The sequence below is a fragment of the Ursus americanus genome, chromosome 10 (assembly GCF_024610735.1).
Source record: "Ursus americanus isolate L20-20 chromosome 10, mUrsAme1.1.p, whole genome shotgun sequence".
In the NCBI taxonomy this organism is placed as follows: Eukaryota; Metazoa; Chordata; class Mammalia; order Carnivora; family Ursidae; genus Ursus; species Ursus americanus.
Genome location: NC_142136.1, coordinates 2,728,670 through 2,749,912, shown reverse-complemented (window position 1 = coordinate 2,749,912; position 21,243 = coordinate 2,728,670). Strand labels below are relative to the sequence as shown.

General features: G+C 50.7%; 1 protein-coding gene across 2 annotated transcripts in view; it reads left to right on the top strand.

Moving 5' to 3' along the window:
- COL4A2 (collagen type IV alpha 2 chain) overlaps nucleotides 1–21,243 on the top strand; it is a 163,435-nt gene that overhangs the window by 36,998 nt on the left and 105,194 nt on the right. For both annotated transcript variants that reach the window (XM_045772972.2, XM_045772973.2), the window contains exon 4: nucleotides 10,716–10,796. In XM_045772972.2, coding sequence (XP_045628928.2) covers nucleotides 10,716–10,796 — 81 coding nt within the window. The remainder of the gene's footprint in view (nucleotides 1–10,715; nucleotides 10,797–21,243) is intronic.

The window sequence follows — 21,243 nt, the reverse complement described above, 5'->3', positions numbered from 1 at the left end:
GTGTGCTCCTTGAGGAGAATGGGATCCAGAGGTGTTCATATTCAGTGCATTTAAAATCCTTAACATTCCACCCTCATGGGAAAATATTTTATTAAGCACTCGGTTGGAGTTGAAATAGAAGGAGACCTTCAAAGCCCAGGAATGGTGGATGGACAAGAACAGAACTCAGATTGGCAGGTGTCGGGAGAAGCAAGGCATGCTGGTCCAGAGATGCAGTGGGGTGCGGGGACCAGAGGAAATGTAACCAGAGTGTTGTATCTTGTGAACAGAGCCTGATGTGGGCTCTAACCAGAGGGCTAACACCAAAAGGACATGATTACCCACCTAGCCAGCTGCTTGACCTGAATGTTTGTGTCCTCCCAAAATTCATGTTGAAATTCTGACCCCAAAGGTGATGATATGAGGAAGTGGGCCTTTGGAAGATGATTAGGTCATGAGGTTGGAGCCCCTATGATGGCATTAATCCCCTCATTAAGGGGCCCTCAGAGCTCTCTGGCCCTCTCTCTGCCTCATGGAGAACGTGGCAAGAAGATGCTGTCTGTATGGGGCGCCTGGGTGGCTCAGTTGGTTGGGCAGCTGCCTTTGGCTCAGGTCATGATCTAGTGGTTCTGGAATTGAGCCCTGCATCGGGCTCCCTGCTCAGCGGGGAGCCTGCTTCTCCCTCTGTCTCACCGGCCCCTGCTCATGCTTTCTTGCTCTCTCTCAAATAAATAAATAAAATCTTAAAAAGAAGAAGAAGCAGCAGCAGCAGCTGTTGTCTGAATCAGGCAGAGCCCTCGCTGGAGGCACTGACACCCTGATCCCGGATGTCCAGCGCTGGAGAACTACATCTCTGCTGTTCATGAGCCCCCAACCTATGAGAGTTCATTCTAGCACCCAAACAGACTGAGACACCAGGCATCAGTGAACAAAACCAGGAATGGTGGCCGTCTACATTACGGATGGAGAGATGGAGGGTGGAGGGAGAGTGGCTTCCAGAAACTGGTCTACGGACAGACCCACCGAAGATGTCTGGTCAGCAGTCGAGTGACTCCACATAGAAGCTTCCAGTATCTGATCTCATTCGACCTGTGTGTGTACGTGTGTGCTTAGGTACCCCAGCTCCAGCAACACAGCTGACGTGCACATTGGCTCTCAGGTGATGCACTCTGTGTGGTAACTTGATGTCACGGCAACAACAAGAAGGGGGCTCTAGCAGTCAATGAGCAGACCACGTCCCGGGGAGAAGTCCAGAGGGCTGAGGCATGTCCCGCACAGGCACGTAGGTCAGCCCGGCAGCGCCCCAGCCTTCATGAGCCACGGTCTGGGTGGCCAAGGAGCCGTCACAGCAGAGTGAGAGGGACTGGTAAGGAGGCACTTTTATGGAGAAAACGAGCTGTTTCAGATGCTGGAAAAGAAAACTCATTCTCATTTGATGCTTGGGGGACTGTTTCATTTGTAACTCAAGACCTAGGGAGTCCCCGGCAGGAGAAGGTTCAAGATCAGTGTTTGGAGTCAAGTGAATAAGCTCCCATTCAAACGAGATCCGTAAACATATGTAAATTGCTGGGAGAATCAATCCTCAGCCGTCTTAGGAGCTGAGAGCTGCTGCCGCAGGTGTTGTGAGCGGCCGTGGATGTGATGGGAACAATGAAAAAATTCCAGGACACCGACGGCCATTAGACCTCAAAGGTACCTGAACCCAAGCAATCTGGGCAGTAGGTGACCGGGAAAATGCCGGAAAACACAGACAGTTTGGGCTTCAGACAGGACATCTCTCAACCTTCCGGATGGAGAGGACCTGCGTTGTGAGGCGTCCTCACTCGGCACCGTGCCGCCTCTTAAGGCTTCCTGTGGAGTCCACCCCCAGCCGGCCCCCAGCCCCACGCTCCCCAGCTCACACCTGCCCGCCTCCTGACAACAACTACACACCCATGTCCCTGGGCCTTCCCTGTCTTGGTGACTCAGGATGAGACAACTCACAGACCCCACCCAGAACCTAATAAGGGACCTGACAATGAGTCCTCGACAGGTCCTGGGTGGCGGCCAGGTGGCTCTGTAGAAAGGATGTGGTACAAGAAACAGGAGGGATGCTTCTGGGTAGCGCACATGCCCCCTGCACTCCATGGCTGGGTGTCACGTGTCCACACCTTCGCCCGCCCAGACGCGTGCCAGCCTGCTTCCTCGCTGGAGACTCTGCCCGTCGCCTGGAAAGGGAAGGAGGGGAGGAGGGTGGCCAAGGAAGGTGTGTAACAGGAACTGCCACACCCACCTCTTCCTTGCTCCGCCAGGAAAGCCGCCTGTCCTCACCTGCAGGCAGGCCCACCCACACTCTGAGATCATCTCTAGCCTTGGGCCAGGTATTTCTAAGGAAGCTCTGGCTCCTACAGCCTACAGCCTTGGCTGGGTTTTAGCCCTCATTCCTAGGTCTGGGGCCCCGTGCCAGCGGGCCCCGCCTGTGCGGGGTGGCGCTGACCGCTGGGTCTGGACGGTGTGGAGGACTTCATCAAGGACGTCCTGGAATGATCCCCCGACAGAGCTGGGGGAAGGCCATCCGTATGCTCGTTCTGTGCAGAGCATGCCGCGGTCAAGCCGAGTCAGGTCATTTCCCTGCCTGGACTCTGCCCCGAGCTGTGTTCCTGAATCTTCCGCTCGGCCCATCGCTGCCCACTTCACAGACGCTCCGCAGCCCCTCCCGGGGTCTCCTCATCCTTGACTTCGGCACCTTGCTCTCAGTCCGCCGTTTGGCCTCCTTGAAATGTCGTAAGCATGGATGATGTAACCCGTGGAAGCGTCTGGCCCCGGCCTTTGGCCTACCGCACTCCCGGTGCCTGCCAGCGGCCCGCCCCGTCTTGCCAGACTCCGCGCTGGCCATTTTCTAGCCGGTCCTGCGGGTCAGCACCCCGTTCCCGGCGGGAGAGCGCGGCTGTCCTCGGCCGTCTTGTTAGTAGCGATTCTGTTGGGAAAACACCCCCAGACCTTGAGCTGCCCGAGAAGAAAGAGAGGGTGGAGACGGGCCGTCGCTGCTCATAAAAACATATAAGTGTGCAAGTATAAAGTCACGTGGCTTGTTGCCGATGGCCCGGGGAGACACCGAGTGCAGCGCCTCCCAGTGACGTCTGCGGGAGAGGCGAGCCAGCAGGAGTGATGCCACCCCGCAGGTATTCACCTGGCCCAGAGCGCAGGAAGACCGTCGCCCTGAGAGTCTCTCTGCAGCTCATCGTCTGTCCTTTGAACCCCCGTTCCCAGCACAACGCCCTCACCTCCCACTCCGTTCCCCAAACTCCCAGCCCCACGAGGACAGGCTGGGGACTCAGGCACAACTGCTCTGAAGCTCACTGGCGTCGGTACGAGCCCGCTGGAGTCGTTCGCTTCAGATGGGCCCACGTGTCTCTCCATCAGTCATTTCACTGCCTCTACCTGGTGACGCTCTCAGGATCCTTCTCGAGGGACCTCTCTCATGGGCGCCCTTGAAATGCTTTCAACAAGGGAAGCTGAACTGGCAGGGTTTCCCACCCAGTTTATGGGGAAGAGGGTTTTGTTCTGTGTGGAGTGGCCCTGGTCGGGTTTCCTCTGCCATATGCTTTGTCTTGCTAATACCATGTTGGAATTATTTCCTTAATTTCTAAAGCTGCGTGTACGGAAATGGCTTATATTTCCTGTTTTGATAAACTAATAGAATTTTACTGGGAACTTTGTTCCCAAGTTGGCTTTCTTCTTTGTTGGCCTCTTTTTGGACTAAAAGGATAATTCTAAAGAGTCGGGCTTGACTGGACTTGTGACAAAGACAAAGACTTGTACAGACTTTTTTACCTTAAATATGAAAGATGACTACTTTTTTGCAATAAGGGATGTCTGTCTTCTGTGTCTGTTAGAATGGGTTATTCAATATCCCTCTGTACAGGAAGCTGGGGTTAGATGCTGGGGGCAGTCCAATGGTAAAAGATCTGTAAATTCCCTACAGAGACTTGCTCTTTTTGGCTGGAGGTATATTGGCTTAGAAAGACTTTCTTGGACAAGAAGTTTCTTGGAACATGCAGAGGACAAAATATTCTTTGTTTTAGGACAAATGAGTTTTGTTCTTGCATCTTCCTATAAATTTGGCTAATACTCATTTCTTATGTGCGATTCCAGAACAATGCTGCATATTTTTTTTCTTCCATCTGTAAATATTGTATCAACTTTAAACAGTGCTCCCATCTGCAGAAAGCTGGGTCCGTGTCCACGGATTTGCTCCCTTAACAGACATGTACGGTTCACTCTGGTAACTTACAGAAATAGCTTGTTGTAAAGAGGCGAAGTCTTTTGTGTGTTTTATTTTCTGGCATTCAAGTTGTTATTTAAACCTATTTTTAAATGTCCTAAATATGAGGACAAGTCTGCCGCTGGGAGAAGTGAGAAAAGCTGTTTTCTCCATGTTTTGAAGGCGGCCACTCTTCAGACATCTATGGAGAGTTTGCACCGGGCAGCAGGGAAAAGCCTTTCCTCTCTGGCTGATGCTACGTGATACCCAACGAGGGCAGCATGCGTCTCGGCTCCCCTCATGCCAGCGGATGCCTCAAAGGGAAGACAGGGCCAGCGCACACGGGACCGGATGTTCCCCTAAGCTCGCAGCTGCTCCTGCCGATGTCCTCTCTGACTCGACTGGATTCCATTTATAGGTGGCAGAGCCGTCTCTGCTGGCAGCCAGAGAGCCCGTGGCTCAAGGCAAGACGTTCTCTGCTTGAACCTGATAGATGCCTGGTTCAGGAAGCTGGAAACTGGCTTTCTTTAGAAGATTCCACAACCTCTGTTCTCCCAGAGGCAAAAGATTCACCAAGGAATGTAGATCACGCATGTAGGGTGGTTTGGGTGTGTCTAGGATGAACTGAATGTCCGTGCAAATACACGTCTTTTTAAATCTTTCTGAATGTGATGATGCCGAGATTCACATAAGATTCTGAAGAAAAGAACTCCCATATAAAAACCTGACCCCCCCCCCAGAAAAAAATCTCTTGCTCAAAGGTCTCCACTTTGATACTGGAAACAGCATCTCTTGCATTCCACTTGAGTAGAATATCCAGGTTTCTAGAAAATATATCTGTACTTTTACATTGGGTCATTCTTAATTTCTAGAATTTCTAATTAGTACAGCAATGCTGGCTACCAATTCAGGGCAGGGTAGAATTCAGAAGAGAAGAGTCAAAAGGATGTTCTGAATAAGGAAAAGAGAAGTGAAATGTCTTTGACGGGGGGGCTGATGAGAAGCTCAGCCGTGAGAGGCTCAGGGCCCAGAGCCTCCCTGCACGGGCAGCAGGTGGCAGGGGTCAGAGGGAGTCTGGGGGCCGGCACCCCCCAGGACAGCGTGTCATGTCCTCTTCAGGAGTGGAACACACGGGACCCGTGGGCAATATACTTTCTTCTCCACTGAAGGGGGTGGGTTCCAGGAAGCCACAGCAGCGTGCCTACGTGGAGAGCCTGTTAGAAAGCGTGTCCTGATGCAGGAAATCTGAGGTGGGGCCTGCATTCCTAAGTAGCGCCTGGCGACACAGGCGCTGCGTCCACGCGCCACGCTGGGTGTGTCCAGGGTCCAGACAAGACAGCGGCTTTGCACGCTTAGACCGAGCGCCTCTCCGACATTGCGTCTGTGAGCCCGCTCCCCACGCCCAGCTCATTTGGGACACTGTGTGCGGACACATCCTGCCTAGACTCTGCTCGCCGCTGTCTTCGCCACGAGCTCCCCCGACGCGACCCCTCCGTTGCCAACATGGCTTTTGTTCTTATTCATTGTTTTGCAAGAAGTACCCACTTCACCTCTTCTGGTGCAGCTCAGAGGCATTCCTGGTCTACTGTGCTGCTTATGTATAAGCCGCTTTCTGTCTTATTTCCCAAAACTTAGAATTCACGTTTATTTTTCAGAACAACTGCTATTGGTTCCACAACGCTTGGTGAGATGTCCCGCGCTTACAGTGATCGCAGGGTTAGTGCCCTTTGCTCCGTGTCTGCAGTGGCTCGCCCAGCCTCCGTTCGGCCTCTGCCCATCCTGGAGGGTGGGGTGGGGCTCCCAGGAGAGGGGCACCCACGGCGTCGGCGCAGTGTTTGTCAGGTCCTGAAGGAGTTAGTGATTACACCTCAAGCTGGACTCCTTCCAGAGCTGGGAAGTGAGATCCACAGTTGGAAGTGGTTACACATCTTGGTAGCAACTGAGGTGGCTTTCATGGAGCAAGGAGGACAGAAGATGCCCCACGCCTGTCCTGGACCATAAAGCCACAATGGGCTGAAATTGAGTCCTGGCCGGAAGTTGGGGGATCGGGCAATGTCAAGGAATCCTGGGGGTCCTATGAAGAATAGGTTCAAATTCACTCCAATCCAAGATGCCCTTGGTTCCCTGATGATGGTGATAACCCAAAGCTCTTGCTTTCCTAGGCCCGGAGACTGGCAGCTCTGTGTTCCCCAGGTTGTAGCAGCGAGGGCCTCGGGTCAGAAGGCAGGAAGGTTGGTTTCTGCGGGGGAGACCAGTAAGGGAGAACAGAGCACAGTACAGCCCGAGGGAGAGGGCCCAGCTAAGTCAGTCCTCTCTATGACCCGGCCTGACCCTTCTTCTCATGCCACCTCTCCTTCATGGCGCTTGCCATAATTTAAAGAGTGCAGGCGTCATTGCCCCTTTCTTCGATTACTTGTGAGCTTGTGTACACTCTCTGTTCCCCACTTTATACCCGTGGCCCAGCACAGCACTCAGCCCAGAGAAAACATTTGGTGGAGAAGGAAGAAACGACTGAGTGAGTTTGCAAAGGGAGAGGGGGGTAACGTACCTCCCAGAGCCCTGCAGCTGTCATGTTTGTGGGACTGGGGAGCTCGGAGCCCTCTCACTGGCGCAGCTGAGGGAAAGGCTTTCCCTGAGCACTCCAAGCTGGGAAGCACGCGGCCCGGGCTCCTCCATCCTTCTGGAGCCCGGGAGGGAGTGGTTTCTGTGTAAGTGCGAGGACGTGTGAGCGCGTGCCTGTCAGATTCAGGATTGCTCGAGGGGTGGTAGGCCTTCCCACTTTGCAGGCATCCTCACCGTCATCCGGCTCATTTGGCTGTGAGTCCTTCTGTGCCCGGGGGTGAAGGACATCCAGACAAGCTCAGCTGGGCGGGTGCGGTGTGATCCGTGACAGTGGACGCTTTCCGCACCTCAAGCTGGGTCTCCGGGAGTCTCCGGGGCCTGGTGCCGAGCAGCATGCCTCCATGGGTGTTGGGATGGTGAGCGCAGTGACGGGCACTGCTGCAGGGGGCCGTGGGGAGAGCAGCGTGCGGGAATATCGCTCTACAGAATGGTACTGACGGGAATTCAGGCTTGACATGAGAAACTAGTGGAGAATTTAGCTGACGCTCCTGAGGAGTCTTGGGGCTGCAGATGGAAAGCATGCCGTCCTAGCAACGCTGAAGTTGAATCGTCTTCGTGGGTGGTGGGCAGAGTCTTGAGGTGGGTGTGCAGTGGGAGGAAACCAGTCATCTTTACTAAGGAGTTGACAAGAAGGATCAAGGTTCGTCCCTGAGTTGTGTTGAGCAGTAAAATCAAGGGTGGACCCGAAGGCTTGGAGCATGGGCCGTGGTGGGTGGGGGCTTTTAGTATTCTTCTGTTCGGGGGACGCAGACAGGGGACCCCCCAGAGCCGTTCACATCCTCCTCATCCAAGGTCCTCAGGAGGGCATTTGTATCTTGAGAACGTTCCAGAGCTCGTGTCCCATCAGGGGAATACCGAAGCTCAGGTCTGAGGTTTGTTCAATCTCTAAGAGACGTCTGGAACACATGCTCTGCCCTAATAAAGTAAATACTTGTATTCATCCTGGAGATCTGACATTCCAGTTCATGGTACTTAGAGCTCTTGTAGATGTTGGAATTCATAAGAATCCCTCTGTAGGCTATGCAAGATGTAAGATGCTGATGGGAAAATACACACACCCATTATACACACATCACACACACACGGACACATCACACACACACACCTCACATCACACGCACACCCCACATCCCATCACACACACATATACACCACATCACACACAGACACGCACACACAGGGCTGGGATCTCCGTGATGGAAACTGGCTGTGGCTTGTGGAGGGAGCCTGCCTCTCGGTGACATATTCGTCACCTCCTGAGACGGGGTCCCTGAGCCATGGCACATGGTCGAGGAAGCGTCAAGATGAGAAGTTACCAGACCTACAAGTCCCAGCTCCAAAAGCAAACAGCACTGTTAAATTTTAAGCAGGTTGTGAAGAACTCATTTCTATAACTACGTCCAGTACATATCCTAAATCTAGGACAGAAAGTCTGTTAGATCGATTTAAAATCATTTCAACCATTGATTTATATCCAGGGATTTGGCAAGTGTCTTTAAAATCAAAATTAAAAAAAGCCTATGAAACTCCAGATGGAGAATGTGAGTTTATGCTTCACCCTGTAGTCCTTAGACCGAGGCGTCCCCCTGTGCTTTCCAGGCAACTGGCAAATGAATTACTGTGGGAACCAGGGACACCTGCCAAGCCCCCTATTCGCATCCCAGTCGTACGTAATACAAAGTAGAAATGTGACTGCCCATCTAGACGTCTCCCTTTGGCGTTCAGAGTAATCCATAAAACCAATGGCTTCACGTGGGGCTGGATTTATAAAGACCAAATATCCAAAATGGTAGGATTTAAAAATGAGCCCCACTATATATAAACATTGAAGCCATGAAAAAAAATGGCACATACCTAGAAACATGTTGTGAGGGCATGAAAGGATTTTAAATGTGTTTATTTCTCTACTACGGAACTCAGACTGTCTCACAAGATGATAACCAAGAGATCCAAAAGGCTTCAAGGTGTTGGTTTGAGATTTTCAGATTTTTTTGAATTCTTCGAAGTAGTGATGATGCGTCAGATACCAGAGCAGGTCAAGGCTAGTGTGGGGACACAAGCAACGTGGGACTCAAACGCTCCGTCTTGTAGAAGGTTGTTCGCACAGGACAGGAGTTTATCATCTCTACAAAAAGAACACTGGGTAGTCGTTGCGGTCCTAGGTAAACTCTGGCCAGGTAGTTCTGAGTCACAGTTCACTTGTGCGGCCGTCCAAGGCTGCACGTCCAGGAAGGCTCGTGGGCGTCGCGGAGGTGACCAGCCAACACCACGTCCATCTGCACACGAGCCGGGAACAGGGAAGACCTGGCTGATGCGCTAGCATGAAAAACAGACAGAAGGCTTAGCAGAGGGAGTCCCCAGGTGACCATCCTGTTTAGTCATTGAGACTTAACTTAGAAGAGAATGAAACAAATGTGGCGAAATGCTCTTTTGTGTCAAGTTGGAATGGTCTGTTATCTGGGGAGTGTCGCTTGCGGGGTAAGGTTTGGCTTGGCGCTCGCCAGAAGCTAACCACGTCCAGGGCCCCTTGAGTATCAGTGCCCGCCAGCTGGGCGGTCTGCTGGGCTGGCCGAGGGTGACGAGGCGGGAGGCAGACAGGGATTCCCCTGCGCTGCTGCGTAAGTCACCTGTCATGCAGATGGCGGAGGCAGGGCTGATCAGGAAGGGGAGAGAAGAGGGTCAGTCTCATTGTCACTTCCTACTCAAACTATTTTGTGCTGTCAACAGTCTTAGTGCAAAGTCCAAGTCCATCCTTTACCTAAAATACTGAGATCAAGGGCAAGCAAGCAAGGCCTTGGAACCGTTGGGATTGTCCCAGCAGAGAACTCTGGGTCATGCAGATGGCGGAGGCAGGGCTGATCAGGAAGGGGAGAGAAGAGGGTCAATCTCATTGTCACTTCCTACTCAAACTATTTTGTGCTGTCAACAGTCTTAGTGCAAAGTCCAAGTCCATCCTTTACCTAAAATACTGAGATCAAGGGCAAGCAAGCAAGGCCTTGGAACCGTTGGGATTGTCCCAGCAGAGAACTCCTTCCCTTCACCCCTCGCTTCATTAAACAGTCTGCCAAATAAAGACGGGAAAGCCTCTTCCCTCCATCCCCTCCTCCTTCTGCAAACCACTGGGTCTCACAGAGAGAAGGGAAGGGATGCCCTCTGTTGGCACCACCAGGATGTCAAGAACTCTGTGGTGGGGGTGAGGGTCGGTGAACCCGTGAAGTGTGTTTGCAAGGTCCTCCTCCCCCTCGGAAGCCCCTCTCCCTTTAGCTCACCCGGATCCGTGTTGTATGATGGGGCCCAGCATGGAACCTAACCCCGTCGTGCTCACCTTGAACACCCCTCCTCGGGGCGGCCTCCCCCACAGTTCCAGGAGAATGAAGGGCCACTTCCTACACCGGGAGTTTCTCCTTCACACTGAAATACTTCACACAGAGTGTCCCTATGGGCGCACTGCACACGGGATCCCTGGATTAGGGGGATGTCCTCCCTGACTAGCCCAGGCCCTAGCTTGGCTTCTGGCATTGAGTAGGCACCTTTAAAAGGAGTATTGACCATGAAGGTACAACATCTCGAGTGACCCCAGTATAAACTCTGGACTCTGAGTGATGACGACTCGTCAGTGTGGGCTCATCGACTGTGACAAATGAGCCGCTCTGTTGGGAGGAGGGATGGCTACATGTGTAGGGGGGTAGGGTAGGTGCACGGGTGCTCCCTGTACCCTTTGCTGAGGGCCTAGAACTGCTCTAAAAAGTAAGGTCTACTTGTTTTGAATGGAGAGCTAGTTGCTGGGGTTGGACGGGCTCTCACAGATGATGTGCTAGTGTCGTAGCGGACAGCGTTGGCGATAACACGTTCTTTGTGCTTCCTCGTGCAGGGCGTGAAGAAGTTCGATGTGCCCTGCGGAGGGAGAGACTGCAGCGGGGGCTGCCAGTGTTACCCCGAGAAGGGAGGACGGGTAAGTCGCAGCGTCACGGAAATAACTCCTTCTAGTCCGGACAAAAGGGCCTTCAATCACCTGATTGACAGTCCCATACTTTCCTGAGAAATTTAATACGGACGGGTTCTCCCGAATCAGAATGGACAATGACATAATGCAAAATTTGGTCAATGTATACCACGTTCCCAATAGAGAACGTTAACTTTCTTACACATCTTTTGTTCATTGTACGAATAGTTATGTATATATAATGCAACCGCTATTTATACTATGATTTTATACATAAACAGAAATTCTGTAAAAATATGATCTAAAGAACACAGGGTTGTGTCTACCCCCCCCCCCCCCCCGTGTAGATGTTCCAGCCAGAGGGCACGAGCCTCCTGCCATGGAGAGTCACTCTCACTTTCAAAATTGGTCTACTCATCCCCCGAATGTCCTTTATGTGGCAAATTTCATCAGCCAAGTCAGAGATAGTGGTCACTCCCCATTATCCCCAGGACCCTGGCAGGACCTGAATTACGGTCTGATACTGGGGTTAGTGTGTTCAAAGGGACTGGCTTTCCCAGAGCCATTAAAGCTGATGTTTGGGTCTCAGCATTACTGATTTGTAAAAGATATTGTGTATAGTTCTCTGTTTAAGCCCATTTTCGTGTGGGGAGCAGTATTTCATTTTATGACCCAGAGTCTTTTGAGTCTTCGTGCCTTGGGATCATGCTTCCCTGGGGTCTCCTGCCGGCCTGGGGCCGGGCTGGGAGGGGCGTTGGGAGGTGTTGCCTGCGTCCCCTGTCGCTGTTGAATCAGAAACGGCAGCACCCCGTGGGTGTTCCAAATGCGCCTCACCACCCCGAAGCCCGCGGTCAGTGTTTGCGGTCCCCATCCCCATCCCCAGGAGGAGGACTCGTCTCGGTGGAGCTTGGCCTCTGTGGCTGGGCATGACACCACACACCCTCTCCGACCTGAGTCCCCTCCAGAAGCCAAATAAAGTAAAATCTGTGGTAAAGAGCCCCTTTACTGATGTGGTGGTCTTCCTCACTGATGGGTGACTGACCAATCATCCTTTCCATGCCGAAGATCACCCCTGAGGAGGCTTCGGTCCCCACGTGCTGGGTCCTCCCCGGGCTGCCATCCTCGGGACAGCCCTTGCTGTAGATGTTCTCAAGGTTGCTCTGCTTGGAATGGGGACGTTCTGCTCTAAGAATTGCTAATTGAAGGTTTGCATCAGTATTTCGCAAGGACTGAGTATTTTTTAAATATATGGAAGCCATTTGGTGAGATTTAAAATCCCCCTGGGTCTCTTGCTATAGATTTTCCCAGGAAGCTTCTGGAGCAGGGATGACAATGGCTCACTGCAGAGCTCGCTGCTCCCCCCTCTCCCCAGCAGTGGGCAGCCGGCCTTATATGGGCGTGAGGAAGAGAAACTGGTGGTTTACAGATACCGCGGGACTCGCCTGGGGGGAGGGAATTCAGCTCCAGAGAGACTCCGCATTCTTCTCCGTGTGATCAGCCAAACGGAACCCAAACAGAGCACAAGCTTACTGGGTCTATTCTTTTTCACTTTTTTATGACTGTTTAATGCAGAACTGATCTATGAACATTTCTCCTAATGGTTTTATGTGAATTTTGTTCTTCAGTAAAGACGGTTCATTTTCATTTAAGGACGGTTAACATGCGTTACGTTAGTTTGGGTCTACAATATGATGAGTCAACAGTTGTGTGCATCCCTCTGTGCTCCTCAAGATAAGTGTGCCTCAGTTCCCTTTACCTGTCTCATCCCTCCCCCCACCCACTTCTCTGGCAACCACTAGTGTGTTCTCTGTATTTAAGAGTCTGGCTTTTTGTTTATCTCTTTTCTTCTTTGTTTGTTGGTTTGTTTCTTAATTTCCACATATGAGTGAGATCATATGGTATTTGTTTTTCTCTAGCTGACTTATTTCACTTAGCATTATAATTTATTTTAATATATGATGCCATCTACATAGTTACGTACTTATAATGCCAGGGGTCTTCTCAGAGCAGTTATTAGGAGGGAGATTTCTAAGGGTCCCTGGGTCTTCCTAATTCGGTAAGTTTGCATCGAGCTCTTTATTTCCCCTCGGCCCTCATTAACACAACAGCCTAAGACCTTTTCTCTGCCTTACCAAGTAAAGTAGGTAATGGACACCCACACTGGCCAGCGCCCCACGCTGCCCCAGACCTTGCAGATAGAAGTCGGGGTGTCTTAGCAGTCAGCCCCGGGGCTGCCCCGGGGACCTGGATGTACCGTTGGGCATCAGTCACCAAGGTGCTAGAAATGCTGGTGGCGAGTGGTAGGGAAAGGCGTCTGCAGGAGAGAGAAATGACACTATGTATCACTTGCTCAGCCCTTTGCATCACCGGGGGTATCTGCTGTTAGGACGCTTGGGTCTACTTCCTCCAAATGCTTAAGATACAGTATCCATTTCAGTTCCTCAGGCCGAGTATATGTACATTAAACATTTGTTAATTAACAGATTTACCCAGATGTGTTCCTGTAGACGGCAGAGCTATTTCCGTCCTCCTCTTGGATTGATAATATTTTTTGAAAGTAATGTAATGCATAAAAATAGCAGCTGGACAGATTCTGCCGTTAGAGAGCTGAGTGCATAGTTCGTTCTTTCCCACAGCTTCCCCAGGGCCCTTGCCATAGATTTTCCCCATGGAGCTTCTGGAGCAGGGATGACAATGCCTCACTGCAGAGCTCTCCCCTCCCTGAGCAGTGGGCAGCCCGGCCTTATATGGACACGGGGTAGAGTTCACTCGCTCCTCACCATGGTGACAGCCGACATCAGAAACTGTATGTTACTGGATAACTTGGACTCAAAGCAGAAATCACGAATGTGCTATGGATTCTGATTCCAAATGAATTCTCGTGTTACCAAATGAATAAGCTCAGTCTGAAACATCTTCTCCGGCCCTAAGTGGTGGGTGGTGGGTTGTTGCAGGGGGAGGACTGTTTCTCATAGACAGAGCCATCCCGCCTGTGGGTCAATGGTTCCAGCAGCCAGGGCATGTAGGGCAGAGGCTATGTCCCAGCTGGGTGTGCACTTCTCACTCCCTGGCCAGAGCTGGAGGGTGCAGAGGGGTGATCTAGACCCCGTCCCCTAGTTCACACGGGAGGGAAGGAAGATACCAACATGGGGGGTAAATGACCTGCTCCAATTCTGTCCAGAACAAAACGCAATTTTCAGACATTTTGCACGAGTTCTTTCCCCAGTGTAGTAATATTCTGTGCTTGTATTCCTCCTCCCATATGAAGGGGACTCTCTGGGGATGGAGGAAAAGGACATGGGCCAGATGAAAGGAGGTCTGGCCCTCTTTCCTCAAGTTATGACCCCCTGGTCAGTTCTCCAACCTTCTTTTCAGTTGTTCCGGGAATTCAACATAACTTTAAGAAATGAACTAGGGGCGCCTGGGTGGCTCAGTCGTTAAGCATCTGCCTTCTGCTCAGGGCGTGATCCCAGGGTCCTGGGATCGAGCCCTGCATTGGGCTTCCTTCTCCGCTGGGAGCCTGCTTCTTCCTCTCCCACTCCCCCTGCTTGTGTTCCCTTTCTCGCTGGCTGTGTCTCTCTCTGTCAAATAAATAAATAAAATCTTAGAAAGAAAGAAAGAAAGAAAGAAAGAAAGAAAGAAAGAAAGAAAGAAAGAAAGAAAGAGAGGGGAGGGAGGGAGGGAGGGAAGGAAGGAAGGAAGGAAGGAAGAAAGAGAAAGAAAGAAAGAAAGAAAGAAAGAAAGAAAGGAAGGAAGGAAGGAAGGAAGGAAGGAAGGAAGAAAGAAAGAAAGAAAGAAAGAAAGAAAGAAAGAAAGAAAGAAAGAAAGAAAAAGAAAGAAAGGAAAAAAGAAAGGAAGGAAGAAAGAAATGAACTAATATGGCACCTGAGTGGCTCAGTCGGTTGGGTGTCTGACTCTTGATTTCAGCTCAGGTCATGATCTCAGGGTCGTGAGATCGAGCCCTGCGTCGGGCTCTGCAGTCAGTGGGAAGTCTCCTTGGGATTCTCTCTGTCCCTCCCCCCATGTGTGTGCACACACTCTCTCTCTCTCTAAAATAAATAAAATGTAAAAAAAAAATGCATTAGTACTTGATTGCCATCTGCCCTTAGAGTAAACCATTGTGCATATTTTGCAGTACTGAAAACGTGTTAGTCCTACTTCGCCAATATTCCACGTGTTGTAGACACAAAGGAAGTCGGCTGACTGACTTCTCAGACTTCCTTCACCACTCTTGGTCCTAGGATCACCAGCACCAGACCAAGTGGTGTGGCCCTCTGACTTGTCTCTATTCGTTTTACTCTTTCTTTCTTTATATATTTTATATTTTCCCTTCTTCCGTGGGGGTGGAGGGCCGCTGGCTGGAGGCGTCTGTTACAGCCCTTCTGTGGGAGCAGAGTGGTGCTCCGGGTGGCGTGAAGATTAATAGCACAGAAAGCCGTAAGGAGCACAGGCGAGGCGTCTGGTTGAACAAATAGAGACAGCTTTGTCCTTGCTCGTTAACTTACCTAAAGGGGTCCTGAAATTCTCGGGTTTTTCCAACTGAGGTCATTTTAATTATTTCTGTTCCTTAGGCAGGTTCGCGTTCCCCCAACCCTTTGGCTTTTGACTGTAAATGGGACAGATAGGTTATTCCAACTTTTTAATGCCAACAACCTTCACAGGGCACCTGTTTCCCTGAGCAGCCAGATATTTTAGAAATTGATAAATACCAGACACTGTTTAAGTCCGAATTGTTGGGAATTGTTGAGATGGTCGGGCTACAGTGGGAGAAAGAGAACCCGCAGCTTCAGCTGGTTCCCGGAACTCTGTGCTCAGCCCGCGCGTGAGGGCACGGGCATGTCCCCCAGCACTCAGCACTCAGCCAGCCATGCTCGCCCCCCGTGGGCCTGACAGCGCGAGCCACAGGACCAGAGAGGAGTCTCACGTGCGGGGTGGCCACAGCCCTCCACAGGCTGTGTGTAGCTGTTGTGTTCTTTCCTACAGCTGAGAGTTTCCCACAGTCTGTGGGTCCCTGGACTTGAGTCAAAGTATGAGTAAATAATTCTTAACCTCACAGGATTCCTTAAATTCAACAACGTAAATCAAAGCAAAAGAAAGCAGAGAGACGCTGAGTGAAAGGGGAAGCAGGAAGAGTGGACAGAGGACTGGCGGAGGTGGGTGGAGGCAGGTGAATGGGCAGCAGAAAGACTCACTGTGTTTGGCGCTTGCTGTCAGCTCAGAAGGGCAGCGCCCAAGACGGGAAAGCAGGAAGCTGAGGCCTAGGCTCGGGGAGAGGGGGAGAGGGGCCCAGAGCCGCCAGGAATGCACGCGGTCGGCAGGGTCTTCTCTCTGCAGTGAACTGCAGCCTTGCTCCTGAGAGAACCTTCTGTCCTGTGTTGCCATCACAAACCGCAGCCTCACGTGCGAATAGCCAGGATTTCAACGTAAAACGGAAACGGCTCACTACGGATCCGAAAACCAGGTAGAGCCCCGCAGCGCCGTGGGGAGAGCCTCCGTTCGTGGTCCACGCCCGCCGCAGGTCTCCATGGCAACACGGCATCCACAGACACTGGCGCGGGTGGGTAAGAGCAAGGGCGCGGCCGCCGCAGACCTCTGCCCGGAGCTCCACGCAGGCAGACGCTTCTTCATGGTGCACTCCGCACACTTCACGGAAGCCACCTGCGCTATTTCCTGCGCTGTCACAGCCCAGAGAGGATGGCGACTTACTCAGAGAGAGCGGAGACATCACCTGGGTCCGGGGCTTGGAGAACCCCGTCCACACATAGCTCTCACCCGCTTTCAAAGTCGTGTGGTTCTTTTAGTGTAGTTTTGGGAAGGCGCTGGTTCTGCCTCATCCGGGGCCGCAGTGGCTGAGCACCTCGCCTGCTGGGTTAGTCTCGGCAGTGGGAGTGGTGTTCCAAGAGGTGTAGACAGTGTCCACCTAACTTGATCACTTGTAGTGAGGTGCTCTTAAAGATTCCTGTGTATTTATTTTTGAGAGAGAGAGAGAGGAGGAACAGAGGGGGAGGGACAAGCAGACTCCGCACTGAGCACAGAGCCTGATGCGGGGCTCAATCCCAGGACCCTGAGATCATGACCTGAGCCGAAACCAAGAGTAGGGCGCTCAACCGACGGAGCCACCCAGGTGCCCCAGTGATGTGCTTTTAAAGTGACGTTTCTTATATATTTGCCGTCATAAGAAAACCCCGGCTTCCTTTTAGCCGTGGGAGCCGACACGCATTCAACACTCACGCAAGCATCGTGTACCATCTACAGACAAGGCACTTGTCTAAGAAGGGGGTGCGCGAGTGAACGGGGGTGCCCTGAACAGCAGGGGCAAAGGGAGACACTGGGGGCAGGCAAGGTCCAAGAGCAAAAGTCAGGGACGGTGAGGAGGTTGTGTCCGAGTCTTGGGGAGGTGAGAAGCAGTTTGGGAGACGTCCCTAGAGAAGGCATGTGACTTACAAGTCAAGTCACAGAGCTCTTCCTGTGGGGTGGTTGGCGAGGTTCGTGTTTTGCTGATCCTTCCATTGGGGTCTAGTTCTAGCCAAAGAAAATGCCATGAAACTCACACACGGCCATAGCTGGCGACTAGAATTGGAAAACAAATGTGTTCATTCGACACACGCTGATTACGCATTTACCACGTGTCCACTCCCGTCTCGGCACCAGAGGACAGACGTACACAAAGCAGTCAATATCCCTGATTTTTCGGAGCTTCCTAGCCCCATGCTCTCCAAAAGAATCTACTGCAAAGACGGAAATATTCTGTATCTACGCTGCCCATCACGGCTACTTGAGTATTTGAAATGTGGTTAGTGAAATTCTTTATTTTAGTTCATTTTAGTTAATGAAAATTCAAATTCGATAGCCTCTGTGGCTGCCATGGTGAAGATCCCAGTTCTAGCGAGTGTGGACTTGGAGAGCGGGGGAGACAAGGAACTCATTGTGAATCTCTAAGAATGTTCTAGATATCAAGTCCTAGACAAAAATAAAGCACAAGATAAAATCAGGGTTTTGCGAAAGTAAGACTTGGTTTTTGCAAGCTGCTGGGCTTATCTCTTTACAGAAAGGATGTTATCTCAAAAACATAGAGACCCACGAGCAGGGCATTTTGAAAGCGGTGTCTGTGCCAATCGTGATTCATTACACCCTCCACCTTGCCCGCAGCCACTTGCGGGAAATTTGCGTTTCCAGTGTGAGCTCAGATCAGGGCCTCCGCTTTTGGAAACTCCCTGCCCAGTTCCTTTGGTGCAGGACACCTTGGGTCCTCCAGCCCTCAGCATTGGAACAGCAGGCTATTCTCGCTCTTTCTAGCAAGATCAAGTAAGCATTTTCATAAAGCAGGGCCTTCAGGACGCTGTTGTAGAGATGCGTTAATGGCACAGCTGGAGAAGAGAAAAGCAATGGCAGGAGCTCTGGCCCACTCTCCGCTCTCGCCAGCCCAGTATGGTAATTATTTCATTCATCAGAAGGACCATTATGACACGAGTCAGGATTTGATAGAAAACGGGCCAGCTTGGAGCTCATCCAAATGGAAGAATACATGATTAAAATCCTAAAAAGGCAAAATTATAATACCGCGTCACTGAGTGGACTCAAAGAACATCATTCTGGACAGAATCTGATGGCTGAAAGTCAATGCTTACAGAGAAAATGTGTCTTCATTATCGTTGAAATCACCATATTCTTTACCCCCAGGACAAACTACCCTGGGTTGTTTCCTGCCAGGAAAACACATAGTTAAATAAGAGAAGCCAGGGAAGCCACTGGTGAAGATTAATCACAGTGGTTGTGGCCTCGCCTTCATCAGCCTCCAGAGAATGGCCTGAGACACGGCTGCTGATGGCAAGCAGATATTTGACAAATAATGTCGTTAGCAGAGACCACATTTCCGACAGGAGCAGTCCATGTTCACTGACGAGTAATAAAGCATTGACACGTTGACTGTCTTAGTATCTGAGTGCAGAGGAAGAATTTTCAACGCTCTCCTATTTGATTTCTCCATTTTCCCTCTTTTTGTGGACACTACATACAAACACACCCAAACGCTTGTTCTGGTAGCCCGCACCACATCCCTTCATGATGGAGAAATCCTGCTGTGCTCGAGATTCCAGGTGTGGCTCACAGAACATGGTTGAGTTGGTGCCCCAGACACAACCACGTATCCAAACGTTCTCCTTGGAATTTACACCTAAACAGACGACGTGTTGAGTAGACATGGTCAGAGCTCAAGCAGAAGAGGGAGCTGCGTTGAGAGAAAACCTTTTTTTTTTTTTTTTTTTTGTACTTAGGTCTCTGTTCTCCCAAGCCCTTGACCATAAACTGTGATCAGATTGTGTGTGTGTGTGTGTGTGCATAACACCAAGCTGTTGGTGAAAGTATGGTTTTTGCAGAAGCACAAAATTGGCCCTGAGAGGCCGGCCGGCTGGTCAGAGCGGGTGGAGGAGCCCCTGGGAGCTCCCCATGGATTCTGGGGGCGGCTGGAGCCAGCAGAACCACGGGACACAGGCTGTCCACGCCAGCCTCTGGCCCTGGGGGTGGTGACCAAAGGATTAAGTGGGCTCTGGTCCAGAGTTGACAGTTGTAGGGAAATGGCCTTTCATGGCTTTAAGGAAAATAGAACGTCAGTTCGGGATAATGGTGATAGCAAGGATGTCGTGTCTCAGTTGAAAATCTCACACAGACTCCAAAAGACTGCTGGTAGACAGGGGAAAGAGAACTGAACATATCTACTGTTCTCCAGACCTAACCAAAGCTCTGCCTCGAGAAGCCCTTCGTCTTTCTTACCTTCTGATGGAATGTTCTGACAAGTATAGCATTAAAGCATTTCCCCTTTCTATTACAGAAAGAGCACCAGTCTTCAAAGACCTTTGTTTTGCTTTATTCACTTCCAATTCATTCTTAGTAAACAATTGCAGGATTTCTAAAAAGACCAGAGCAAGGTTGTTACCAAACTTGATTTGCTTTCTAAAAGTAATTCTAAAAATAGCAATGTTTGCTCTGAGTTTGTCTTCTTTCACGCGCGGGAGGAGTGTCTCACACGGTTTGGTCTTCCTATGGAGCGAGCGTGAGCGCCGCACCTGCCCGCACAGTTCATCTCAAAGTGCTTCCCAGGTGGGCGGTCTTAGAAGGGGCTGGACGCCGCGTCCACGTACTCTTGCCGCAGGCTGCTTCTGTAACAAAGAGAAAACGAGTAGAGCGTGTGGCAGTGTTGAAATTACTTTTTGTTTTCTTCGAAGATAGTAAAATAGTAACGAGAGAAAAATGGCAGAAATGACCAGACCACATTTTCCGTGCTGCAGGGCCTTTTGACCTCGCCACCTAAATGAGCACATCCCGGGGGTGATCTGGGAAGAAGGGAATCAGGGTGCTCCCGTCTCTGCTTTATGTTCTTGCTCCACACGTCGGAGGGCGTTTCCCTTGTCCATCATAGTCACAGAGAGACACCATGTGCATCACTGGCGGCTGGATGAGCATAAAATAAATTTATTTCTAGCCGCTTTAGGCATTTTAGAATTTTCTGAAGAAGCTGCCCGACCTGAGATCCTGAGCAGCCTGTGATTCTGAGCCCTCTGGCATCCCACCCAAACTAGCCCATTGTGGTGTAGACAACTAAATCATTCAAGTCGTCCCATGTCTGACTCATGGGAAGTACAAAGCAGGCCTTCAAAAAGGCATATGTCCCCACTGATGGGAAAGGTCAAAATATCCCTGTCCCTTCCCTCTCTGTGTCCAGCCTAAAAGTTTGAATTCTAGAAGAATGGAAGCGGGCAACGCCGTCCCCGTAACCCACTACAGACCCTGTGTTGAAGACCCTTTCCCCCTGAGCCACCGTGAGGACCTTCAAAATCCCACCATAGAAACAGGTTTTGTATCCAAAACACTGCTGGGATGCATAATTCCTCAAGGATTGGAACCAGAAAGGGGGGACGGGGAAGGCAAAACAAAGTGGAAATGAATTGGAAGTCATTAATGCTGGGTAAATAATATCTTTGGCCTCACAGTCCTTGGCCGCCTTGTCAGCATTGGTGTTTTTTATTAAACTGTTGTCTTTGCGAGGCACTGTAATTATTCTTCAAACTTAAAATCTGTTTTAAATAAAGAAACAGAAGGACGAATGAATTCTATGTGAGCTTGGGCCCTGTAATGAAAATTAAAGTGCTGGCATGTTTTAGCTCTGCATGGTAGTAATTAAATTTTTTTTAAAAAATACACTTCAAGTGGCGATAATGGCGTTTTTAAAGCCTTGTGAGGATAATGGTCGTATTTCAAAAGAACCCAAGCATCCAGATCAGTTTGAGGCGTTGCACCCGTATTTAGCATCTGTCAACAAAGCTAGCGTTTCTCAGATTTGGTAGAAGATGTGTTGCCAGGGCCTCTGAGGATACACAAGTCTGCAACGAGATGGGACAAAATTCACAGAATTCCGTAATTCTCTAGGAAGCAGTTCACTTCTGTTTATGTGGCTTTTAAC